At 40.9% G+C, this 27,912-nt stretch overlaps 2 protein-coding genes across 2 annotated transcripts in view; both read left to right on the forward strand.

Moving 5' to 3' along the window:
• The window catches only part of LOC148147014 (mucin-6), an 85,323-nt gene extending 75,618 nt beyond the window's left edge, over positions 1 to 9,705 (forward strand). Inside the window, exons 5-6 of the mRNA XM_087996205.1 lie at positions 2,004 to 2,094; positions 9,689 to 9,705. Coding sequence (XP_087852331.1) covers positions 2,004 to 2,094; positions 9,689 to 9,705 — 108 coding nt within the window. The remainder of the gene's footprint in view (positions 1 to 2,003; positions 2,095 to 9,688) is intronic.
• A 345-nt stretch (positions 9,706 to 10,050) lies between these two features.
• The window catches only part of LOC122558127 (mucin-6-like), a 103,841-nt gene continuing 85,979 nt past the window's right edge, over positions 10,051 to 27,912 (forward strand). The window contains exons 1-3 of the mRNA XM_087996206.1: positions 10,051 to 10,066; positions 14,216 to 14,325; positions 27,510 to 27,717. Of these exons, the coding sequence (XP_087852332.1) occupies positions 10,051 to 10,066; positions 14,216 to 14,325; positions 27,510 to 27,717 (334 nt within the window). The remainder of the gene's footprint in view (positions 10,067 to 14,215; positions 14,326 to 27,509; positions 27,718 to 27,912) is intronic.

A 27,912-nucleotide genomic window follows, 5' to 3' on the forward strand; every position in this document is an offset into this window, starting at 1 on the left:
TTCCTTGTCATTCTGGGATTGCCAGCATGGCATGGCATTATTTTCAGGTGCTAGATGTCCTTCAGGGGCAATTAAGTCTTTGCGTGAAGCAAGGTTATGAGTAGCTAGGAAATTGCTCAGGATTTAGCCTTCTCCCTTGAGATTCTAGGAACATTTGAGGCATTAGATTACGGAACCATGCCCTGAATGTGGGTTGCTGTCCCTTAGCTTGGCTGCTGTGCACACTTGTAAGGGTACACCGTGACCTGAAACAATGGCAGAATGCAACCCCAAGCTGGGCTATGACATCAATGGATCACGCAATGGTTTGGGAGTTTGCTGAGGATTTATTTACAATGGGCCTACTTTCACAGAGGTGGCAACCTGTTGGCTAGCAATAACATCAGCATTGACAGCATGTTCTCACAGATCTGTTCAGTCAACATTTCTAGTACATTGCAAAGTACAGTACAAACATTCCTTTAAATCTCATGGCTCCCAGAAAGCAGTTGAGATTAATCTTTTATTGGTCCTGAGACAGAATAGACCTCCACTTCATATCTGCCTCCTTTTGCACTGCAGACATGGAGAGGAGGTCTATTCTGTCTCAAGACCAATAAAAGGTTTTCTCTACTGTTTTCTGGGAGCCATGAGATTTAGAGGAATGTCGGTACCGTACTTTGCAATGTACTAAAACTGTTGATTGGTCAGCTTTATGAGAAAATACTGTCAATGCTGATGTTATTGTTAGGTAACAGGTTGCCACCTGTGTGAAAATAGGCATAATGTGAAGAAATCCTCAGCAAACTCCAAAACCATTGCATGATCCAATGATGTCATCATAGTCCAGCTAGGGGTTGCATTCTGCCATTGCTTCAGGTCACAGTACACTTTTACATGTGTACACAGCAGCCAAGCTAAAGGACAGCATCCAACATTCAGGGCATGATTCCATAATCTCATGCCTCAAATGTTCTTACAACTTAGTGGAGGAGGCATGGAAGTGCCATAAGTTCAAATCCAGCTGTTTGCATCTTAAATAAAGAGGACACTGTTGGTTGGGATGTGGGATCTTGAAAAACAAAATCTCCCATCCCCGGATTCTCCAAGATGAAATTCCATTTCCAATTGTGACCATCTCCATGCAGACACTTTGATCGAAAGATTAGCCACCATGCTCAAGCTTTATTCTCTTGGCAATTTTAACAGATTGACAAAGAACGAAGAAAGACAAAGCTTTGACTGGGCAGATCACTGTTTATTGAGAAATGCTATTATCAAATTAAATTTGTCTTTGAACAGATTGAATAATGGTTTATTTTGAAGTCTGTTAATTTGGGAATGTGTACTAGTATTTCCTATTGTTTTTCCTTCTGTTTGAGGTTGTTTGTAAAGTCTTAACTATACTTGATACATATAAATTGTTTCTCTCCTATGCGACCATATCAGAAATTCCGCCAACTTTCCAGGTTATAGATTGCACAAGTAAACTTCTGAACACATTTGAACAATTGCAAAGTGGTACAAATATTTGCAGAATTGAGTTCTTCCTGTGTTCCCAATGCTTATAAGTATTTACCTTGTAAAGAAAATTGACTGTGAAGTCGATATGTCATTAGGACATTAACAGTTAGTCAATATGATATTTATCACTTCTAGACTGATTGACTGAGTAGCCTAGGAAATTTTCAATGTGTAGAATGGTTGTTATTTACCTTGAGTCATACTATCTCAGGCAAAATCGGCCGAGTCGTGCAAATTTCAATACTTTTTTAATTGAAATTCCTTTTGCTAGAAATATAAATTGATAACATTGATAAAAAGTCCAGATTGTATCATGCACAATGAATTAAAGAGCTTTGACCAATATCATTTGGCTGGCCAATGTCACTGCTATATCAAATTTTATCTTGCCTGAAGTACTTGAGATGCATTTCTACCTTGTAATTCAAACAGTGAAATGTCAATATCATATTAAAATATTCATTAAAAAGCAGTGTTTTTTGTATGATTTATTTCCACAGGTTGAACTTGGTGATCAGCATCAAAATAAAACATGTGGCTTGTGTGGTGATTTCAATGGTTCTCCTGATGCTAATGAGTTTATCATAGACGGTAAGAACCATTTTCTGATTTTAAACAGAATCTCACTTCAAATTTTAAAAGCATGTTTTGGTGGTTTCTGATTGGGGACCAAACTATAGAGACGGTAGCATTGCTGAGATGGTAAATGAATATTTTATATCTTTCGCCAAGGTGGAGACTAAAGTGTACTAGTATTGCCACTGGGCTAGTAAGAACTCAGGCTAAAGTTCGAGCATCATGGGCTCAAATCTTACAATGGAAGATGATGAAATTTGTCCATTGACATTGTTGACCATTATAAATTGCTGTTAAAACCACCTGTTTCACTAATATCCTTTAAGGAAGGAAAATTTGACAACCTCAGCTGATCTGGTTTACAGCTGTCAGAATCCACAGTGGTATAGTGGCTAAGTGTAGAAATGTTGACTCTGAACCACCCTCTGAAATGGCCTAGTAAAGTACTCAGTTCAAGTGCAATTAAAGATGGGCAACAAATGTTGGCCTTTCCCGGCAAAGCTCACATCCACATGAATTAATGAAGAAGAGAGAAAAGGAAGATGCTGATAGTTGATGAGTTTCAAATTGATTAAGAGAATGTATGGATAGGTTGTGTATATTTTAAAGCGATGAAGTAACAGGATTTGATGAAATACATCTATACTGAGAGAGGTGAGTGTGGAAATTGTGGAGACACTGGCCATAGTTTCAGAGGTTTTCTTAGACTCAGGGGTGATGCCTAGTAATTAAAAAGAATTTGGATGATAATTTGCAGTTGCACCAAAATTGGTGGTATAGTGGATGGTGAAGAATGTTATCTAAGATTCCAAAACAGTCTTGATCAATTGGGTCAGTGGGCTGAGGAGTAACAGATGGAGTTTAATTTGGATAAGTGCAAATTATTGCATTTTGGTAAAACAAATGAGGGCAGGATTTATACAGTTTATTGGTAGGGTCTGAATAGTGTTGTAGAATAGAGAGACCTAGGAGTTCAGGTACATAATTCTTTGAAATTTGCATCACAGGTAGACAAGGTGGTTAAGAAGGCATTTAACATGCTTGTCTTCATTGTTCAGTCATTTGAGTATAGGAGTTAGGGCGTCATGTTGAAGCTGCACAGGCCGTTGGTGAGGCCTCTTCTGGAGTACTCTGTGCAGTTCTGGTCGCCCTGTTATAGGAATGATATCATTAAACTGGAGAGTGTTCAGAAAATATTTACCAGGATGCTGCTGGGAATGGGGATTTTGAGTTATGAGGAGAGGCTGGACAGGTTGGGACTTTTTTCACTGGACCACTGGAGATTGAGGAGTGACCATAAAGAGGTTTGTAAAATCATGAGGGACACAGATAAGGTGAATATAAAAATTCTTTTCCCTACAATGGGGAAGTTGGGGTCATATTTTTGAGGTAAGAGGAGAGAGATTTAAAAGAATCATGATGGGCAAGTTTTAATGTACAGACTGGTTAGTGTGTGGAATGAACTGCCAGAGGAAGTGATGGATGCAGGTTCAGTTCCAACTGGATAAGTACATGAATAAGAAAGGTTTGGAGGGATATGGGCTAAATGCAGGCAGGTGGGATTAATTTACTTTGTAAAATAGTTGGCATGGATGAGCCGAAGCATCTGTTTCCATGCTGTGTGACTATATCACTCTAAGACTGGAGAATTGAAAATGCTACACTTTCATTCAAAATTGCCCATGAAGACAATTTTAATCTTGTGAAACTCAACAGGTCTAGCAGCATCTGTGGAGAGAGAAACAGAACAGAGAGATCTAAGGGTACAGGTACCTAGTTCCTTGGAAGTGGTATCAAAGGTAGACAGGGTGGTGAAGAAGGCATTCGGCACGCTTGCCTTCATTGCTCAGAGCATTAAGTATAGGGGGTGGGATGTCATCTTGCGGCTATAAGAGATGTTGAGGCCACTTTTGGAATACTGCATATAATTCTGGTCACTCTGCTCTAAAGAGGATGTTCCTAAGCTGGAAAGGGTGTAGAAAAGATTTACAAGGATGTTAATGAGATGAAACATTTTGAGTGATAAGAAGAAACTGGATAAGCTGGGATTTTTCCCTGGGGTGTAGGAGGGTGAGAGTGGTGGGTGTGTGGAATGCTCTGCCCCAGAAGGCAGTGGAGGCCCAGTCTCTGGATTCGTTTAAGAAAGAGTTGGATAGAGCTCTCAAGGATAGTGGAATCAAGGGTTATGAAGATAAGGCAGGGACAGGATACTGATTGAGGATGATCAGCCATGATCATAATGAAAGGTAGTGCAGGCTCGAAGGGCAGAATGGCCTACTCCTGCACCTATTGTCTATTGTCTATTGTGAGGAGTGACCTTACAGAGGCTTATAAATTGAGAGGCATAAATGAGGTGAATAAGTGGATAAATCCAAACTAGAGGCATAGGTTTAAGGTGAGATGGGATGGATTTAAAAGGTACCTGAGGGCATCTTTTTCACACAAAGCGTGGTGTGTATGTGGAATGAACTGCCAGATGAAGTTGTAGAGACGAGTACAATTACAACATTTAAAAGACATTTGGACAAGCACATGAATGGGAAAGGTTTAGAGGGATATGGACCAAACACAGACAAATAGATTAGTTCAGTTTGGGAAACCTGGTCAACATGGATGAGTTGGATTGAAGGTTCTGCTTCTATGCTGTATGACTATGACTCTTAAGTCCAATGTGACTTTTCTGGAGAATTGCAAATTACTCCTGAATAAACTTCTATCTTAGATGATTTCATGCATATTTTATTTGAAACCACAGTGTTGACATCCCTGCTTGAAAAACATTCAGGTATGAAGAGAAAGTAGAACAATTCCAGTCATTTTCAAATCAGGAAAGTTATGTGCATTTGGAATTTCACCAATAGACTAACTTATCTTCTAGAGTGAGTTACAGAGGAACCTCGATTATCCGAATGAGATGGGCGGGCACTATTTCGTTCAAATAATAGTTTATTTGGTTTTTTGTTTGGAGTTTTCTGTTAAGTCCGCACCCCGTCCAGGAGATGAGACAGCAGCACACTATGCATGAGCCCCCGGCTCCTCCATCCAACACTGCCCCCGCCCCCGCCTGCCCCCCAACCCCATCCAACATCGTTCCGCTGTCCTGCCCCCCAACCTTGACCAAGAACTCCCCCGCAGCTGCCACAACCCCCTCCCTCCCTCCCAAACCTGTCCAACAATGATCCCCTTCTCTGAACCCCATTTAACACCCCCAGGCCCATCCAACGCAGTTCCCCCGTCCTTGCTCCCACCCCTGCCCACCCTCCCATCCACCCCCTGTCTACCCCTGCCCTCTCTCTGGGGCAGCCAGACTAGACACCAACAACAAGACTGCTGTTGTTGCCTTTTGGGGGGTGAGTCGCCAAATAGCACGCACGCGCACACAATGTTTTACTGTAACTTTTTGACAGGTTCCACCTCTGCCCTGAACAGAACAGAGCAATCTTGCACAGATTATCTGGAGAAGGGGTTTTAAAGTACACACCTTTGTAGAACTCCAGGGAAAGGGTGTGGGGAGAGAGAGAGGACAGGAGGTCAGTCATTTGGAGACTGTGCCTGGGCTCCCATCAGTCCAGAACTGTTCTTGGCAGCATTTCAGTAAACCGAGTTCACCTTTAATCACTGTAAACAAACGGCACGATCAGTGTTGAAAACATGTTTTTAATGTAATGTTTCTATCAGGACTCTCGAGGTCCCCGTCGAATAATCCGATATTCGGATAATTGCTAATCGGATAATCGAGGTTCCTCTGTATTTGTATGAATCGCTAATGTGAGCAAAGTCCCCAACTTGATGTCTTATTAATCAGTTAAATTTTATGCAGCATTTCATCAGTTACTGCATGATTCATTTTAGAGTCCAACACTGAATAGCCTTTCAGCTGTGGTATTCGTAATCTTGATGTTGACTTAATCATACATCAGATAATTTACCATTGTCTCAAATTCCTATTTATTTTTTGGTCAATTTGTCATTGTTGACAATCATTGCAAAAATACTAGATCTGGTCAACAGATCTACAAAATGTAAGATGAAAATATTTTTGTGTTTGTCTCATTATTCTAAATCTATAGCAACCATCTCGTTAAAGTCACACATTAATGAAAATCTTATGCTCGGACATGACAATGACCTCCAGTATGTTTTGTTGATTTCATTCTTCACTAACCTATTCAATTGGTCTTTGAGATAAATGTGTAAAATGTACTATTATCACATTTATATTTTGTATTTTTAAAATAAAATTAGAGGCACATGAATTTTATTAATGTCATGGATGTGGTTTTGTTAAAAATGGTTAGAAAGTCATATGGACAGTGACGTAAATGCATCATTTTTAAGAAGGCATGTAACTTCAGTCACCTGCTTAGAGGACTGCTGTAAGGTTAAAAGTAAAGCATTTATACTGTTGAGTTTACAACAAGCAAAGAAAACAGATCAGGACATTCGTTTTCATTGGTTTAAGAGCAGAAGAACTGAATCTGTTCAGGGGAAGCAGTCATAGAGTCATAGAGATGTACAGCATGGAAACAGACACTTCGGTCCAACCTGTCCATGCCGACCAGATATCCCAACCCAATCTAGTCCCACCTGCCAGCATATCCCTTCAAACCCTTCCTATTCATATACCCATCCAAATGCCTCTTAAATGTTGCAATTGTACCAGCCTCCACCACATCTTCTGGCAGCTCATTCCATACACGTACCACCTTCTGTGTGAAAAAGGTGCCCTGTAGGTCTCTTTTATATCTTTCCCTCTCACCCTAAACCTATGCCCTCTAGTTGTGAACTCCCCGACCCCAGGGAAAAGACTTTGCCTATTTATCCTATCTCTGCCCATAATAATTTTGTAAACCTCTATAAGGTCACCCCTCAGCCTCCGATGCTCCAGGGAAAACAGCCCCAGCCTGTTCAGCCTCTCCCTATAGCTCAAATCCTCCAACCCTGGCAACATCCTTGTAAATTTTTTCTGAACCCTTTCAAGTTTCACAACATCTTTCCAATAGGAACTCACGTCAAGAAAAGTGATTTCTAGTCTGTGGAACCTCCAAGCCAGTAGAACTTGGATAAAAACCTTAAAAGTTGTTAGAGTCAAGAATGTTTAGTCCATCAAAATTGTAAAAGTTCATGTCAGTGAACTTGAAAATGAATAGTAATGTATCAGTCTCAGCTTTCCAAGGGATAGAAACTTGGAAGTATCTGTTAAGGGAAGATTTTTAAAAACTGAGATGAATGATATTTCTGTGCAGTTGCGTCTCTGTATTGAATAATGTTGGGAATCAGGTTGAACCTTTGTTTTAATGCTTGTGTTCAGACATTTCTAACTACATTATGTGTATAGCTTTTAAAAAATATTTTATGTACTAAATTTATGTTCTATTCTAAAGAACATCTGCATCCTTTTATGCATATGTTTCAATGGCTAACTGACATGGGAACTAACTGCAAAAACTAAACATATGATCTATTATTCTGGAACTGACTTTTCTAGCATTACATCAGGTGGAATCATGACAATCTGTAGGCTCATGATTGACTACATCTGCATTTTAAAGCTGAGTATTTTCTGCTTTGACAAGTACGGTGAGAAAATTATCTATAAGTGTTCAAGACATTTTCCCTGGAGTGTCAGAGGCTAATGGATGACCTTATCGAAGATTATAAAATCATGATGGGCTTGGATAGGGTGAATAGCCAAGGTCTTTTCCCTGCGGTAGGGATGTCTAAAACTAGAGGGCAAAGATTTAAAAGGGACCTAAGGGACAACTTTTTCATGTAGGGCATGGTCAATGTATGGAATAACCTGCCAGAGGAAGTAGTAGAGGCTGGTACAGTTACAACTTTAAAAAGACATCTGGATAAGTGAAGGGAAAGATTTAAGAGGGACTTAAGGGGCAATGTTTTCACGCAAAGGGTAGTGCTTGTATAGGATGAGCTGCCAGAGGAAGTGGTGAAGTCTGGTATGATTGCAACATTTAAAAGGCATATGGGTGGGTATATGAGTAGGAAGAGTTTAGAGGGATATGGGCCAAGTGCTGGAAAATGGGACTAGATTAATTTAGGATATCTGGTCGGCATGGACAAGTTGGAATGAAGGTTCTTTTTCTGTGCTGTACATCTCTATGAGATGTAACCCAGTAAGATAAAGTTGGAGATATCAGAGGTCCTGACAGTAATTTTCAAATTGTCTCGAGCCATAGTTAAGGTGCCAGAGATCTAAAGGAATGATAGCTCCATCCCATTAATTAAAAAAAGAGAGGAAGGGATAGACCAGGAAATTGCAAGCCAATGTGTCTAACTTCAGTCGTGGAGAAGGTTTTAGAAATAATTGTAAGGGACAGAATATATCAGCACTTGGAGAGACATTACTTAATAATTAATTGCCATAGATTTGTTGAAGGAATATTGTGTTTGACAATTTGTGTTTGATGACCCTGCCTCTCTGATCAGATTTTTGGAATTTGTTCATGGAGCAATGTCAGTGCATGGCAAATTGCACTGGAGAAGGCTCTGGTGAACTTCATTCTTGGACCATTGTAGTCCTTGAGTTGTAGGGAATCCTACAGTGCTGTTAGTAAGACAGTACTAGTGACAGTGAAGGATCAGTGCTATTATTCCCCGTCATGATGATGAGGGAATTGGAGCAAAATAGAGGAACAGGTGAAAGCTATTCATCCCATCAAATATTCCAGTATCCAGTATCTGGATCATTCTGAAATTGGGCAATGATTAAATAGACAAAAGTGAGGACTGCAGATGCTGGAGATTAGAGTTGAGAGTGTGGTGCTGAAAAATCACAGCAGGTCAGGCAGCATCTGAGGAGTAGGAGAGTCGACGTTTTGGATGAAAGCCCTTCATCAGGAATGAGGCTGTGAGCCGAGGGGTGAAGAGATAAATGGGAAGAGTGGGGGAGGGGGGGGGGAAGGTAGCTGAGAGTGTGATAGGTGGATGGAGGTGGGGGGGGGGGTAATTGTGATAGGTCAGAGGGGGAGGATGGAGCGGATAGATGGGAACGAAGATAGACAGGTAGGACAGGTCATGAGGGCAGTGCCGATTTGGAAGCTTGGATCTGGGATAAGGTAGGGGGAAGTGAAATGAGGAAACTGGTGAAATCCACATTGATGCCATAGTCTTCTTTTTTTTGTGTCACCACCAAATGTTCTATGTATACCTTGAAAACTGAACAAAGTGACTGTTTCCTACAATATTTTTTTCACAGCAACAGATATCTTATTGAATAAGGTCACCCACTATGAGTAACAAATATGTAGGGTAGTAGCCTCTACAGTAGTCCCCCGGTACATGCGGAGGATATTTTCCAAGATCTATTGCGGAAGCCTGAAACTGCGGATAGGAACGAGCCCATTTGTTTAAATGGGAAATTTATCTTCCTAGCAGCCCACTGGTCCTTGGTTCTGGAATGTTCCTTGTAATACGTTCGGGCTGTGGTAAACCGTGGAAACAGGACCTGCGGATACGGCAGTCGCTCTTGTATTAGTTCATAGTAGTGAATATAGTGAGCTATGTTTCCTTTCAGGGCTCAAGTGAAGCCCCAATGAAGGTCTACCATCAGCAAAAAAATTAAACACAATTAATATACAATTAACCACAGGTAGAGCAGAAGCCTAAGACTGAATGACCTACTTATGCTCCTACATCTTATAGACTTATAAAATAGTAAACAGGAAGAAAACAAACAGGGAGGGCAAACTTGCAAGTGATACATAAGTGGACAGTAAGAATCTGTCTGAATATATAAGAAAAGAGAGAGACCCCAAAGTGAACATAGGGTTCTGAGAAAATGAGGCTGGGGAATTAATAATGGGAAACTGGGAAATGGCAGAGTTGAAAAATTTTGCATCACCCCTCATGGTGTAAGACGTTTAAAGCATTCTAAAAATACTAAATGATCAAGAAGAAAAGAGAAGAGGAAATTAATAACAATTACTAGAGAAACAGTACTAGGAAGAGATAATGGGGCTAAAGGCCAGTAAATGCCCTGGACCTGATCAGTTGGATCCAAGGATCTTAAAGAAAGTATCATACAGATAGTGAAATGATTCCTAGATTCTGGAACAGTCCCAGAGAGGAAAACTGAAAATGTAGTCTCCTTTTTCAAAAATAGAGGGAGACGATAAAGGGTAAATATAGGCAATTTAGCTTAACATCTATCATTGCAAAATGTAAGTCAGTTGCAATGGATGTAATAACATAGCATTTAGAAACACATAACATAATCAAGCAGAGTCAGCATGGCTTCATGTGGGACAAATCATGCCTGACATATTTATTAGAATTCTTTGTAGTACAAGAAAGAGAATAGATAAAAAGGAACTAGTAAATACAATATATTTTGATTTCCAAAAGGTGTTCAACAAGGGACGGTACGTAAGACTACTTAAGATAAGGGCCCATGGTGTTGGAGGTAATACATTAGTATGAGTAGAGGATTGGCTCATTAATAGAAGACAGAGAGTTAGATGTAGGTTTGCTCGCTACATCCAGCAAGCCGACATCCAGAACCTCAACCTGAGCTACAAATTTCTCAAAACTCGCTAACAGAGAGTTAGAATTAAGGGGACATTTTCAGGATAGCAATCTGTAACTAGTGAAATGCTAGATATATCATTGTTGGCACCACAATGATTTATGATATAGTAACAACTTGAATGATATAAATTAACATACTATTATGGATAACACAAAAATAGGTGTAAGTGCAAGTGGTGAAGATATGGGATAGTCTGTCGAGGGATACAGACATTTGGAACATAATGTGGAAAAATGTAAGGGAATGCACTTTGGCAGAAAGGATAGAGAAGCTGAATACTATTTAAGTGAAGAAAGACTACAGAAAGCTGGAGCTTGAATCCCAAAAATCTGGCCCACACAAGTTCACTAAGTAAAAGCAAGGCAAATGGAATGTCGCATTAATTTCAAAGGGAATGCAGCATAAAAATAGGGAAGCCATACTAAAATTTTACAAGGCTTTCAATTGACGCTGCTTTCACCATATTTAGTTTACCAGTGCACTACAGACTGTAATTATTTCCTACGTGGAAATTATTTTTCTCTCACATTGCTTTTACTTATTTTTACCAAATATTTTAAATCTGTGTTGTCTTATTTTCAATCCTTTTAGTAAGTGGAAACTGTTTATCCCATTGACTGTCCAGACTGTCCCTCTCCCCACCATGAATGTGGAAACTTTTGTCAAGTCTTGGGTTGAGTATTTGAGAGGAATATAGTTGGTTGGCATAATAAATGGATGTTGTGAAGGTGCCAGTGTTGGACTAGGGTGGACAAAGTCAGAAGTCACATGATACCAGGTTATAGTCCAACAAGTTTATTTGAATACACAAGCTTTCGGGGTGCTGCCCCTTCATCAGATGTAAATGTTACGTTAGGTACTATCATTTCTATTTGTAAGTTCTACAAGATTTATAAAACTTCTGGAGCAAGTCTTTGCTGGAATTGCACAGCAAAATACTCATTAAGACTCCCAGGATGATGTAAACTTGGGGTGGTACAGGGCTCAGTGGTTCACACTGCCTCCTTCCCCCCACCCCTCACTGGGCTAGAGACCTGGGTTTGATTCCAGCCTTGGGTGACTGTCCTCCAGATGCTCCTGGTTTCCTCCCACAGCCCAAAGATGTGTATGTGTTGGAGGAATGGCCATGTTGAATTGCCCATAGTGTGCAGGGATGTGTAGATTAGGTGGATTAGCAATGGGGGTTGCAGAGATGAGGTGGGATGCTCTTCCATTTGTGTGGACTTATTGGCCCAAAAGGCCTTTTTCTAAATTGCAGGGATTCTATGATATGATAAACTGAGGGAATTTGAAATTTTCTGCAGTTTGCTAAATAGGTTTGCAGGTGGTATAGTAGGTTTGCGCTGGGTTTGTTTCTGTTGAGTAATGCAGTTTTGAAATTAACTTTCTTTCCATTTATTGCTTGCATTGGTTAGAATAATACTCATACTTCTGCTCTTTTTTAGTTACCCTGTTTGGTTTTATCCTAGCATTTAATAAAGTTTTTTTTTAACACTATTGCTTGTGTTTATCTTTCTTTTGGGAATGCCTGATTCAGGAAATTCAGAAGATGAGGGATCTGCAAAACAGATGTGTAATCCCAGCATTTTATTTCAGTGAAGTACTGCAAACCACATATTTTATCCTGACCTTATGAAAAAGTTATCCATGCCATGTGTATGCAAGGACCTGGCCCAATTGGCTCGAAAAATAGGAGATGAGTGTGCCTGTTTCATACCTTCTTTGACAATTGGAGCTGCCTTACACAAGGTTTCTTCTCTTCCTTCCCTCAACATGTTTCCTATCCCAACCCTATTGTCTAACCAAGCACAGACATCTTTCTTACCCAGATGTACCAGCCTGTAGACTTGCTCAATTACAGCTTTCTTTGCTGAGGAATTGTCTCCAGTTCCAGCAGTAGCCACACTCCCAGTGCTGCTGTTGGCCATTGATGATTTCTGTTTTGTTGAGAGTCCAGTGACATTAAATGACTTTGAGCTAGTCAAACAGGGAAAGGCTCACCTTGCCCCTATCCGCCTGAATTTTGTGCCTGGGATCACAATGTAAAATTCAGCCCTTACTTTCTTATCACAATGGAAAATCACATCAAAATGTTTTGCAATTTTCAATGCTCTTGGGCTTATGCTAGATCAAGATCTGGTATGTGATTGTTTATATCATAGAATTTTTACAATGTAGAAACAGGCCACTTGGTCCAACAAGTTCTGAAGAATATCCCACCTAGACCCATTCCCTTACCCTTTTACTTTACATTTCCCCAAACAAATGCACCGAACCTACACATCCTTGAACACTATGGGCAATTTAGCCTGGCCAATTCACTTAACCTTAATCTTTGGACTGTGGGAAGAAACAAAGCACCTGGAGGAAACCCACACAGACGCAGGGAGAATGTGCAAACTCCACACATAATTTGGAGGAGCCAATGTTGGACTGGGATGGACAAAGTTAAAAATCACATAACATCAGGTTATAGTCCAAAAGGTTTATTTGGAAGTACTAGCTTTTGGAGCGCTGCTCCTTCATTAGGTGGTTGTGGAGTATAACGTCATAAGATACAGATTTTATAGCAAATGTTTACCATGCCATGCAACTGCAATGATATATTGAACAAACCTGGATTGTTAAGTCTTTCATGTTTTAGAATGGGTTGCATGTTTTGGTTCATTAACATGTAAATCCCAGAACTACTTTAACATCACCTTTTTGAGATAACTTAAGGTTTTATAACAAAAGGTGACATCTCAGCTCAGGTAATGCATTAAAGATGTGAGGTCAGAGTCTGTCTGTATCCCAATCTTGAGTCAGACTTGTTCTATTTTCAAAGTGGAATTTACAAAACATTGCATGTACTGACTGCCTGCAGATTGTGTAGACTCTGACATATTAATAAACTGAAACTTGCAGCCCATTCTAAAAGATGAAAGACTTAAACAATCCAGGTTTGTTCAATATATCTTTTCAGTTGCATGACACTGTAATCTTTTGCTATAAATTCGATGTCTTCTGACCTTATACTCCACAACCACCTAATGAAAGAGTAACACTTCGAAAGCTAGTTGGACTATAACCTGGTGCTGTGTGATAAACTCCACACAGCTAATTGCCCGAGACTGGAATCAAACCCAGGTCCATGGTGCTGTGAGGCAGTAATGCTAGCCACTGTGCTAACAGTGCTGTTGATTCCATATTTATTGGTGGTGTGACTTGAGGCTCAGTCTAGTAAACAGAACGTGGCATCATACTAAGAGACAGAGTGGTCTTAAATACTAACACACTTTCCATTCGACCTGTGTGTAATAAATGCTGGCTATTCAGCAACACCAACATCCTATGAATCACAGATACCTGAATCATATAGAAGTGAGTCCATGAATTAACAATGCGTAGAGAGTACAGTGTGATGGAAGGGTGTGTAAATTCTGAAATTATGCCTTGGTATGTTAATCACAGATTTCTGCTATAAGGCATAAGTAATAAGTATGCTGATTATAATGAGATTTTGTTTCAATAAAAATATTACTTTTGGAGCATCTTCTATTATTTGAATTAATATATTATCTAATTCAAATGTTCTTCTTTGTTCAGGTATCGAACAAAGCGTGTATCATTTTGCCAGAAAGTGGCAAATAGATGACCCTTCAGAAGATTGCCATGCTGAACAACAATCATATTTGGTAGCAGATAACCAAGAATTTGTGAGTTCAGCACGTTTTCAAATGCTGTTTCAGTTACTTGGTTATTACCCAAAAAATGTTGATCAATTGTTTGCAATGTTAAAGTGTACAAGTGCAGTTAGAAAGGCAACTAAGTTAAAAATAAACAAGAAAGTCAATGACTACGGATGCTGGAAATCAAAACAAAAACAGAAATTGATGTTCTGAAGAAGGATCACTGGATCCGAAATGTTATCCCTGCATTCTCTCCACAGATGTTGCCAGGTGTGCTGAGATTTCCCAGCAATTTTTGTTTCTGTGAAGGGAAAAGTATCTCCAAATTAAAAAGTAAAGATCAGTGGAAAAGATTCGAGGAAAACAATTATGTTTGATTTGCAAGGTTTATAAGCAGTAAATTTCAGTGACCTTTGAATAAAGGGAAGAATGGGGCAACTTAATTGATTTGAGTATTAGGGAAGCAGACTTTGAATTTGTCAAATGTTGGGCAGCATGACTGGAAGTCTCAAAATAGCTTTTGTCATGATTCTTGGGTCCTGCGTTTCCTCAGATTTTCAATGTTGATAGAAAGGGGCTTTTAGAGTGTCTCTACATTCTTTTAATGTTCCAATGTGGAACAATGGAAATATGCCACAGTTGCCTATAACACTGACTTTTGTTTCTTGGGAGAAACTTAATGCTATATTTTGTCAGATGGCAGATAAACTTGCCAGCTAATCACCCAGAATAAGTTCAAAGAATGTACAATCATGAGACAAGTGTCGGAATGAATTGCTAGCTGGCTTCAGTCAGGAAGAAGATAATGTGAGTAAAGGGAAGGCATTCAGAGTGATTAAGTTGACAAGTGGCCTTCCACAAGGATCAATGATGTGAGCAAATTTCCAAGCTTGTGGACACTTCCAAGTTTTGAGGGAAGAGGGCAGGTAGCCAATACTAAGGAGGACTGGGAGAAATTGCCGGAGAATGTTAATAATTTTTTGCATAGCAGGCAAATAATTGACAAATGAAGTTCAATGCAGAATACGAACAACAGAGAAGTCATTACTGAGAGGATGCAAATCTAGGTGTGGTAAAAGAACCAAGAGATCTTGGAATACAATTCACCAGTCTCTAAAGTTGATACTAAATGTTAGCAAAGCCATAAGAAGAGCAAACCAAGTATTACACTTCATTTCTGGAGGGGTGGAATTGAAGAGATTCTTACTCTGTCATCCTCCTGGAATATGTGTGGCCGATGCTTAAATTGCATTTCCTTGCAAAAACCTTAATTACACGGAATGTAAATGTTCACAACTGATTTTCTTGAGTTCAGTTGATGCATAGTTGCAGAATGGCTAATGGGCACAGTTGGTGATCCCCTGTGACCATTGAATGCCAGATTTAAAAACTTCTAAGAAATTTAGTGTACTTTAGTAGCATGTCAAAACTGAGGACTGAATTGTATGTTTTTTTTACTGTTATTTTTATTGGTTTTGCAGAGGATTTCACTAAAAGTCATAGAGATGCACAGCACAGAAACAGACCCTTCGGTCTGAATTGTCCATGCAAATCAGATATCCTAATTTAAATTACTCTCATTTGTCAACATTTGGCCCATATCTCTGTAAACCCATTTTATTCTTACATCTATCAAGATTCCTTTTAAATGTTGTAATTGTACCAGCCTCTACCACTTCCTGTGGCAGTTCATTCCACACACACATCACCCTTTGCATGAAAGACTTGGCCCTTAGGTCACTTCTAAATCTTTCCCGTTGCATTGAGGTATCCTCTAGTTTTGGATTTCTTATCCTGGGGAAAAGGCCTTGGCTATTTACTCTATGCATGCCCCTTATGATTTTATAACCATCTGTAAGGTCACTCCTCAGCCTCTGAGATTCCAGGGAAAATAACCGCAGCCTATTCAGCTTCTCCCTTTTGCTTAAACCCTCCGACCCTGGCAACATCTTTGCAAATCGTTTCTGAACCCTGTCAAGTTTCACAACACATCCTTCCTATAGCAGGGAGACCAGAATTGAATGCATTACTCCTAAAAAGCCTAACCAATGTCCTCTACATGACCTCCCAATTCCTACACTCAATCCACTGACCAATAAAGGCAAGCATGCCAAACGCCTTCTTCACTACCCTGTTTACCTATGACTCCACTTTCAAGGAACTATGAACCTGCACTCCAAGGTCCTTTTAATTGACAGTACTCCTCAGGACCTTACCATTAAGAGTTTAACTCCTGCCCTGATTTGTCCTACCAAAATGTAGCACCTCACATTTATCTAGATTAAACTCCTTCTGCCACTATTGGCCTGCTGGCTCATCTGATCAAGAGCAGTAGATGTGATCTATATGGACTTCAGTCAGGCGTTCGACAAGGCTCCCCATAGGAGACTGGTTAGCAAGGTTAGATTTCATGCAATACAGGGAGAACTAGCCATTTGGATACAGAACTGACTCATAGGTAGAAGACAGAGAGTGGTGGTGGAGTGTTGTTTTTCAGATTAGAGGCCTGTGACCAGTGGAGTGCCACAAGGATCGCTGCTGGGTCCACTACTTATCATCATTTATATAAATTAGTTGGATGTGAACATAAGTTAGTATGTTTGCAGATGACACCAAAATTGGAGGTCTAGTGGACAATGAAGAAGGTTACATCAGATTACAACAAGATCTTGATCGGATGAGCCAATGGGCTGAGAAGTTGTAAATAGAGTTTAACTTAGATAAATGTGAGCGTCTGCATTTTGGGAAAGCAAATCTTTGCAGGACTTACACACTTAATGGTAAGGTCCTATGGAGTGTTGCTGAACAAAGAGACCTTTGAGTGCAGGTTCATAGCTCCTTAAAAGTGGAGTCACAAGTAGATAGGATAGTGAAGAAGGCGTTTGGTATGCTTTCCTTTATCGGTCAGAGTATTGAGTACAGGAGTTGGGAGGTCATGTTGCGGCTGTACAGGACATTGGTTAGGCCACTGTTGGAATATTGGGTGCAATTCTGGTCTCCTTCCTATCGGAAAGATGTTGTGAAACTTGAAAGGGTTCAGAAAAGATTTACAAGGATGTTGCCAAGGTTGGAGGATTTGAGTTATAGGGATAGGTTGAATAGGCTAGGGCTGTTTTCCCTGGAACGTTAGAGACTGAGGGGTGACCTTACAGAGGTTTATAAAATCATGAGGGTTATGGATAGGATAAATAGACAAAGTCTTTTCCCTGGGGTCGGGGAGTCCAGAACTAGAGGGCCTAGGTTTAGGGTGGGAGGGGAAAGATATAAAAGAGACCTAAGGGGCAACCTTTTCACGCAGAGGGTGTTGCGTGTATGGAATGAGCTGCCAGAGGAAGTAGTGGAGGCTGGTACAATTGCAACATTTAAAAGACAGCTGGATGGGTACATGAATAGGAAGGGCTTGGAGGGATGTGGGCCAGGTGCTGGCAGGTGGGACTAGATTGGGTTGGGATATGTGGTTGGCATGGATGAGTTGGACGGAAGAGTCTGTTTTCGTGCTATACATCTCTATGACTCTGTGACTCTGTAACTGTTGTACTCTTTGGGATCTTCTTTGGTGTCACTGCAAACTTTACTTCCAATATTCACATCCAAATCAAATCCTCTACCATCAGCCTCTTTCTCCTGCCCTCGAGCTAGTTTTGTTTCCAAATGGCTAGTTCTCCCTGAATTCCATGAAATCTAACCTTGCTAATTAGTCTACCATGCAAAACCTTGTCAAACACCTTACTGATGTCCATATAGACTATGTCCACCGTCCTGCATTCATCAATTCTCAACGTCAATTCTTCAGAAAAACTGAATCAAGTTAGTGAAACATGATTTTCCATGCACAAGTTCATCTTGACTCTCTTACCTTTTCAAGTGCATGTCAATTCTGACCTGCAGAATCCCCTCCAACAACTTGCCCACACTGATCTCAGGCTTACCACTCTATAGTTCCCTGTCTTTTCCTTACCACCTTTCTGAAATAATGGCACCATTTTAGCCAATCTCCAGTCTTCTGGCACTGCACCTATGAGTATCAATGATACAAGTATCTCCATCAGAGGCCCAGCAATCAAGTCCTAGCTTCCTACAAAGTGCTCTGTTTACCTGATCAGGTCCCTGTGATTTGTCCACATTTACGCATTTTAAGACTTCCAGTACCTCCTCTCTGCAACATGGACATTTTTCAAGATTTATTTCTTCTCTAGCTTTTGTATCTGTCCCCATAGGAAACACTATGCAAAATTCTCATTCAGTACCTCATCCATGGTTCCACACATTAGACTGTTTTACTGATCTTTAAGGGGCCCTATTTTACCGTAGTTACTCTTTTGTCCTTAATGTATTTGTAGAATCCCTTTGTATTCTCCTTAACCATATTTGCCAAGCTATGTCATGTCCTGTTTTTGCCCTCCTGATTTCCCTCTTAAGTATACTCCTTCTACCCCTTATACTCTCCTCGAGATTCACCCAACATAAGCTTCGTTCATTTTCTTGACCAGAGCCTCAGTTTCTCTTGTCATCCAGCATTTCTACATCTACCATCTGTACCTTTCATGAATATATTGTCACTGGACTTTTGTTATTTCACTTCTGAAGGCTTCCCATAATCCAGTTGTCCCTTTACCTGCAAATAGCTGCCCCCAGTCAACTTTTGAAAGTTATTGCCTAATACTGTCAAAACTGGCCTTGCTCTGATTGAGAACTTTAACTTTTTGATCAGTTCTGTTTTTTCCATCACTATTTTAAAACTAATGGAATTATGATCACTGACCTCAAAGTGCCTCAATCACTTGCCCTGCCTTATTTCCCAAGAGAAGTTCAAGTTTTGCAACTTCTTTAGAAGGTAATTCACATACTGAATCAGAAAATTTTATTGTAAAAACTTAGCAAATTTCTCCCCATCCAAACCCTTAATACTATGGCAGTCCCAGTCTCTGTTATGAAAGTTAAAATGCCCTACCATTACAACCCTGTTATTTTGACAAGTAACTGAGATCGCCATGCAAATATACTTCTCAATTTCCTGCTGACGATTGGTGGGGTCTATACACAATCACAATAATGTGATGAACCCTTTCATATTTCTGAGTTTCACCCAAATAACTGGACTGGACGTATTCCCTAAGTACAGCTGTAATGTTATACCTAATCAAAGACGCCACTCACCCTCCTTTCTTGCCCCGCTTTCTAGCCTTCCGAGAGTAACTATACCCTGGAACATTAAGCTAAGCCATATTTCTGCAATAGCTATGATATACCAGTCCCATGTTCCCAACCATGACCTGAGTTCATCTGACTTACCTGTCAGGCCACTTACATTTAACTAAATGCAATTTGAATGATCAGTCCTACCTCAGATGCTTTGCCCCTGTTTGCCTTGACTGTTTGACTTGCTCAATTTTCCAACTGCGCTTGCCTCAGAGTGATATGTTTTCTCAATATCACTATGGATTCCGCCCCACTCCCCCACCACCACTAGTTTAAATCCTCCTGAGTGGCTATAGCAAATCTCCCCCACCAATATGTGTATCCTCCTCCACTGCACTGGCTCCTCAGCCACACATTTATCTGGTCCATCCTATTCCTACTCTCTCTAGCATGCGGCACTGGGAGATATAATGACCCTCAAGGACCTAATTTATAATCTACAGCCTAATTTCCAATGTTCTCTTCTCAGAACTTTGTCCTTTTCTCTTCAAATGTCATTGGTTCCAATGTGTACAACGATCTCCTGCTGGGTACTCTCAGTGTTAAGAATAATCTGCACCTTCTTTGAAACATCCTTGACTCTGGCACCTGAGAGTCAACACCCAATTCTGAAAGCTCATTGTTGGCCGCAGAAACACCTGACTGTGCTTGTGACTAGAGAGACCCCTATCACAATCAATTGCTTTGAACCTGATGTAACTTTTGTTATAGTAGAGCCAGTTACAGTACCAGAAACCTGGCTGTCAGTGCTACGTTGCCCTGACAGTCCATTACCCTTATATTTTCCAAACAGTATACCTGTTTGAGATGGAATAGCCAAAGGAGACTCCTGCACTTCCTGCCTACCTTTTGTATATTTCCTAGAGGTAAGCTATCTACCTGACTATATCTGTGGCTTTTCTACCTTATTGAAACTGTATCCATCACACCCTCTAGCTCCTGAAAATTCCTCATTGCCTCTAACTGCTGCTCCAACCTATCCATGTGATCTGAAAGGTTTCGCAATCAAACACACTTCCTGCACATATGTCAGTAATAGTACAATTCTCTAATCTTCCACAGCTAACAGGAAGAGCACATCGCTCACCACCTTTGCACCTTAGCAATGTACAGGTCCAGAAAATAGCACAGTCTTACAACACCCCTCTGGGATAACTTGCTACCTATGTTTTATATTTTTAAAAAAGTTTAATCTAGAGACAAATCTCAATAAAACATATAAACAAAAAAAAAAACACCCTACTCGCTATTGTAGATTTACAAAAGAAAACAGAGTCTCATTAGACTTTAAAAAAAGCTTGGCTGTTCCCCAACTGTGAAGAACTCCTGACACTGAGGTTTCTCCAAGGTCAGCTATGAATTTCAGTGTTTGTTTTAATTAGACCCAATTCATATGTCTAGAGATACTTGTAACTAAACAGCACAGGCAGTCAGCTGTGAAAGTTCACTGCCTGGTCAGTCAGCTGTACAGGTTTTCATGAGGCTTGACAAGTTTTCTTGTGCGGCCTTATCAAACTCACCACATTAATGACTTACTAGCCCCATGATACCCCTTATGGCAGATGTTTGTCGTTTCTGTGACTCACTTACCAGAAGAACTCATCACTAACCTGATATCTTAAGATCTGGGAACATAGGAATTAGGAGCAGGAGTAGATAATTCATTCGTTCAAGCCAACTCTCATTTAACATGATATCCAGGCACCTGGTGCAGTGCTATATTGAAAAGGCTATTGTGTGCTGAAATGAATACCGCCCTTTCGAAGCTGCTCAGCATGATTGAAGATAGAGTTGAGAGTGTGTTGCTGGAAAAGCACAGCAGGTTAGGCAGCAGCGAGGTGCAGGAGAATCGATGTTTCGGGCCAGAGTCCTTCATCAGGAATGACTTGATGAAGGGCTCTGGCCTGAAACTTTGATTCTCCTGCTCCTTGGATGCTGCCTGACCTGCTGTGCTTTTCCAGCAATACATTCTCGACTGATCTCCAACATCTGCAGACCTCAATGTCTCCTGATTGAAGACAGATCCTTCCTACATGGCAGGGAAAAATTGGTATCTCATCTGTAAGACCTCCCTTTGTCCATCTCTGGAAGCATAGTCTCAGAGGAAGCACTAACAAAATTGCCACTTTTGCACTTCCCACTCGCTCAGAACTGACACCTTGATGGGATTATTAATTACATTAGAAGCTGTGGACAGGAATGAGGGAGGCAATAGCCCAGAGGCTGCATGAGTACAGCTGTGCTTTTAGGAACCCAGCTGCCTAATGCATGTGTTTGTATGGCTGCCTTCATGGACAGGTTGGCAATTGCCATGGAGAGCCAGATCGAGCAGATTGAAGGACTTGCGCTTCATTTTCTTAGCCATTGGTCCTCAGCATCCACAGCAATGCCAAAGGGATTGGGAGGCCTTGAGTTCCCTTTAGGTGCTCTTACCTCATGAGGAGAAAGGGCAGTTCCAGTAGGCACCCACCCACAGGAGAAACCACAGACTGTTCAGACATCTCCTCTCAGGACTCTGTAGATGTGGCCTGGCCTTCTACCTCCGTCCTACCTGAGATCCTCATAGCTGTAGCAGCTGAAGCAGAGGAAGTGTCCACTTATCCTCTAGAAAGGACACAGTTAATGTGTCTTAGCTGTCTACAAACAAACAGCCCTGTGGTTGCCTGAAGAAAGTTCCAATGCCATTGGGTTCCACAGAGGGGAAAGCTACCTCCACTCCAGACATGGAATCCAGGACTGTACTGACATGTAGTGGTTGGGAGAGAAATAAGAAAATCCTTTGAAAGCATGGGTGACATTTCACTGAACATTTATCAATTTTTGCGCACATTGCCATATCATTTATTTTATTGTGTCTCTGTCTAGCCTGTACAGTAACAGTTGCACTGTGAGGTCATGCTGCATACATGATATACCATGGAGCAATGCCTGACTTGAGAACCTGCAACAGCATGCAGGCAAGATGAACATTGCATTTAGAAGTGACTTAGGCAAATGAGCACCATTTCTCCAGGTGGACAGACATTGCTGTTCCATCATGGTCTTGGTTGCTGTAGGTGTTGATCTTAAACAAAATAGTTGGCAGTGCTTGGGGTAAGGAGATGTCTTGCACATAGTAAAACCAATGCATAAGTATCTCTCGTGATGGGAGCCCACTGGTATGTTTTACAGTTCCCTCCCTCACCAGTCGATACACTTACTCCACTGAGTCCTGGTATGGCCTTTTTTTTTGTCATTACGCAGTTGCACTTTCCAAGTTGATGGAAGGTGACAGCGACTGGTTGAACAGTAGAAACAGTGGTTTCCATGCTTCAGCTCTTTGTATTGGTGTACAACAAGATATCCAAATCCCCTCTCTGGCAACCTTGCCTGTGGAACCTACATATGGGTGTAGGACCATTTGGCGCAGCCACTTTGTGCGAGCGATTCGGCGCGGCCGGTTTGGCGCAGACCCATTTCGGCGCAGCTCTTATTTATTCCTTTTCAGGCTTACCTACATGCATTAATGAAAGCAATAAAAAGAAAAATAATGTTTATCCTCTTCAGTAAAAATGTTAAAAAGAAAATAAAAATGAAAGAAATAAGGCAAATACAAAATTGTTGATGGCATTTTAACGGGTTTTATTTTATTTTAATAATTTGTATATTAATGTTTTATTTTAATGTATTTTAATAATTTTAATAATAGTAGTTTAATAACTACTACTGAATAACTGCAAAACAGTTCTGCGCCAAATGGGTCTGTGCCAAAATATATTTTATTTTAATATATTTTAATAATGTTATTAATTTTAATAATTTAAATAATAGTAGTTTAATACCTACTAGCGAATAACTACTAAACAGTTCTGCGACGAAATGGGTCGCGTCAAATCAGCCGCGCCGAATCACTCGCACCAAAGTGGCTGCGCTGAATGCTCCCACTCTGCCTACGTATGCCCCTATCCATCTAGATAAGAGTGCAGTAATCAGCTTCGTAGCACCCCCCCCCCCCCCCCCCCCCGTTTCCTCCAAGCTTTAGACTTGTGAGATGACTATGCCTGTCATACTCATGCACTGCCCCTTCACTTGTAGCAGTGATGTTGCTGACCTTAGACAAATTCCAGCATGACTCCATTCCCATCCATGCTGTAAAGCCATTCCTCCTTTACATAAACAGTTGCCCCCTCCCTTTCACAATTGTCATCCTTTCCACCTCCGAGGCTGCAATTCACAAACCCCATGATTAGATTTCCCAGTCTCCTTTCTGCAACTCTTTTTATGCATGGATAATATTCCTCTCAGCTAGGTGTGTAATCGCTTCAAAGTTCTGTGCATGGTGATTGGCATCAGCACACTGATTGTGGCATGGACCTTTGCTTCCAGAAGTCGCTGTAGCGCATGGATCTTTGAGGCCTTTGCAGCTTGAAAGAAAATTAGGGGGTATATTAGCCCTGAAATGTGTCTTGAGATGTTGCTGCTCTTGTCCAAGATGGGCATCTGGAGGAGCAAATGCATGGTGGCGCAGTGGTTAGCACTGCTGCCTCACAGCGCCAGAGACCCAGGTTCAATTCTTACTTCAGGCGACTCTCTGTGTGGAGTTTGCACATTCTGCCTGTGTCTGCATGGGTTTCTTCCAGTTGCTCTGGTTTCCTCCCACAGTCCAAAAATGTTTAGGTTAGGTGAATTGGCCATGCTAAATTGCCCGTAATGTTAGGTGAAGGAGTAAATGTAGAGCAATGGGTCTGGGTGGGTTGTGCTTTGGTTGGTCGGTGTGGATTTGTTGGGCTGAAGGGCCTGTTTCCACACTAAGTAATCTAATCTAAAAAAATGCCAAACTGGAGTAAACAGGTACTTGGCTATGACTTTCATATCAGAAATTCATGGCATCAATTTTGCTTGATTGGTGATAGGGATGTGCACTTGTCGAGCCGACAACAAACAATGATTCTATCTTAACATAAGAGCACAAGAACGAGAAGTAGGAGTAGGCAATTCAATCCCTTGTGCCTGTTTGGCCAGTTCATATGATGAGGGCTGATCTCACTTCAGCCTCAAGTCCACTTTCCTGCCTGCTCTCCTTAAACACATTACTGGCTAAAAAACTATTTTTTATTTAAATTTATTTAGTGCCTGATAATTCACCACACTCTGGGGTAGTGATTTACATAGATTCACAATCCTTTGAAATAAGTAATTTATCCTCATATCTATTTTAAATCTGCAAAACGTTGCCTCACACAGCATCTCACATTGCCCCACTTGAGGAAGCATCCTTTCTATGTCTGCTTTATCATCTAGCCACTGCCTAACGAGAATCTTATCTTGGTGCCCAAAATTCTGTTGGAAAATGCAGCTCATTCTCCTGTTTTGAGACAGGCCTTGCTGGACCTCTTCTGTATTCCTCTCTGTCGCCTATGTGGTACGTGTATGGAATGAGCTGCCAGAGGAAGTGGTGGAGGCTTGTACAATTGCAACATTTAAGAGGCATTTGGATGGGTATATGAACAGGAAGGGTTTGGAGGGATATGGGTCAGGTGCTGGTAGGTGGGACTAGATTGGGTTGGGATATCTGGTCGGCATGGACGGGTTGGACCGAAGGGTCTGTTTCCATGCTGTACATCTCTATGACACTATGACTCTGCATATCTATGATTCAGATTATGCAACTGTGAGCTGCTATTAGCTATTTCTTGTCAAATCTAGTTTATGTTTGGTTAGGCACTAAATTTAAAAGCAGAACTCGGGATGGAAAGATGTATGAGCAACAGAGTGGTGGTGAGAAGAGATTTTAATTTTCCCAATGTTGACTGGGATTCACTAAGTGTTAGAGGTTTTGATGGAACAGAATTTGTAAGGAGCATCCAGGAGGGTTTTCTCGAGCAGTACGTAAATAGTCCAACTTGGGAAGGGGCCATACTGGACCTGGTTTTGGGGAATGAGCTCGGCCACAGGAGGGGTTACTTTGGGAATAGTGATCATAATTATGTAAGTTTTAGAATACTCATTCATAAGTGGTCCTAAAGGAAGGGTGCAAAATTGGGGTAAGGCCAACTATACCAAAATTCAGCAGAAGCTGGGGAATGTGGATTGGGAGCAGCTGTTTGAGGGTAAATCCACATTTGATACGTGGAAGGCTTCTAAAGAGAGGTTGATTGGAGTGCAGGACAGATATGTCCATGTAAAAATGAGGATAGAAATGACAACTTTAAGGAATCATGCATGACAGGTGAAACTGTGAGACTAGTTAAGAGGAAAAAGGAAGCATACCTTTTGTCCGGGTGACTGAAAACAGATGAAGCTGTGGAAGAATATCGGGAAAATAGGATCAATCTGAAACGTTGGCCCACTCAAGGACAGAGAAGGAAAGTTATGTGTGGAGTCAGAGAAAATGGATCAGAGTTTTAATGCATCGGTATTCACCAAGACATGATGGATGTTGGAAGTTAGGGATAGATGTTTGATTACTCTCAGTCAAGTTGGCATAAGGAGGGAGGAAGTGTTGGGTATTCTAAAAGACATTCAGGTGGACAAGTCCCCAGGTCCGGATGGGATCTATCCCAGGTTACTGAGGGAAGCAAGAGAAGAAATAGCTGAGCCTTAACAGTTATCTTTGCAGCATCCTTGAATACAGGCGAGGTCCCAGAGGACTGGATAATTGCTAATGTTGCCCCCTTGTTTAAGAAGGGCAGCAGGGATAATCCAAGTAATTGTAACCAGTGAGCCTGACGTCAGTGGTGGGGAAGCTGCTGGAGAAGATATTTAGGGATAGGATCGATTTATATTTGGAAGAAAATGGGCTTATCAGTGATGGGCAACATGGTTTTGTGCAGGGAAGATCATGTATTACTAACGAAATAGAATTCTTTGAGGAAGTGACAAAGTTGATTGATGAGGGAAGGGCTGTAGATGTCATATACATGGATTTCAGTAAGGCATTTGAGAAGGTTCCCCATGGTAGGCTAATGGAGAAAGTGAATTCACATGGTGTCATGGGTGCACTAGCTAGATGGATAGAGAACAGACTGGGCAACAGGAGACAGAGAGTAGTAGTGGAAAGGAGCTTCTCAAAATGGAGAACTTTGACAAGTGGTGTTCCACAAGAATCCGTGATGGGAACGCTGTTGTTTGTGATCTACATAAATGATCTGGAGGAAGGTAGAGGTAGTCTGATTATCCAGTTTGCAGATGACACTAAGATTGGTGGAGTAGCAGATAACGAAGGGGACTGTCAAAGAATGCAGCAGAATTAGGTAGATAGGGGAGTTGGGTGGAGAAATGGCAGATGGAGTTCAATCCAGGCAAATGAGTGGTGATGCATTTTGGAAAATCCAATTCAAGAGCGAACTATACTGTAAATGGAAAAGCCATGGATAAAATTAATATCCAGCATGTGATCGCCAGCATTTGTTGTTTTCAATCAGAATGGATTTGTCAGCCTACAGCTGCTTTTTTTCTCATACAATGTAATTTATTCTTTGTTTGACATTTGACATTCTTGCATTTGACATTGTGTAATACAATGCTTTGACAGCATATCACTTTTTTTCCTAGCAGTGCTTATATTTTATAAATTAATGTTTTTAATAGATGTTCATAGACTCTTAGGCTATTATATGGATTGGGAAACATTCCTCCTACACAATTATTGGGGTGGCACGGTGGCTCAGGTGGTTAGCACTGTTGCCTCACAGTGCCAGGGACCCAGGTTCCAGCCTTGGGCAACCGAATGCGTGGGGTGCTCTGATTTCCTCCCACAATCCAAAGATGTCCAAGTCAGGTGAATTGGCCTTGCTAAATTGCCCATAGTGTTAGGTGCATTAGTAAGAGAGAAATGGGTCTGGGTGGGTTACTCTTCAATTGGTTGGTGTGGACTTGTTGGGCTGGAGGGTCAGTTTCCACACTGTTGGGGAATCTAACCTAATTATGATGCCAGCCCAAAAAATGCACTGAGTGTTGTATAATGTTTGGGTTTTCTTGATTCTGAAATATGTGACAGCAGTTGCATATTTGTAACTTCTGTTGTTTTTTAGGAAGCTTTCTGCAATGTGTTGCTGAACATCGTGGCTCCATTATGTAAAATACGAAGAGCAGATTACATCAAGCAATGCCAATGGGACCTTTCTCGGTGCATCATACAAGGAGACAAAAAGTGTGCATGTGCTACTTTTTCTCAATTTTCACGTCAGTGTTCTAGGGCAATGCACCCTGTGAACAACTGGAGAAATAGCACATTTTGTCGTAAGTCATAATTAATTTGTCAGCCGATTCTACTTCAATAAATATGTAATTAATTTTTTGCCTGCATATGTTATCACTTCATCATTTAGCATGTCAGATAATCATAACTTTGTATTTGTTACTCAATTTTGAGTTATCTCTCTGATTTGGGAACATTCATAATAAAATTACATCCTTTTATAACTGTTCTTGTTG

Source organism: Chiloscyllium plagiosum, unplaced genomic scaffold, assembly GCF_037043375.1.
Source record: "Chiloscyllium plagiosum isolate Xiang-an unplaced genomic scaffold, Cpla_swu_hap1 HiC_scaffold_18, whole genome shotgun sequence".
NCBI classification, from domain to species: Eukaryota; Metazoa; Chordata; class Chondrichthyes; order Orectolobiformes; family Hemiscylliidae; genus Chiloscyllium; species Chiloscyllium plagiosum.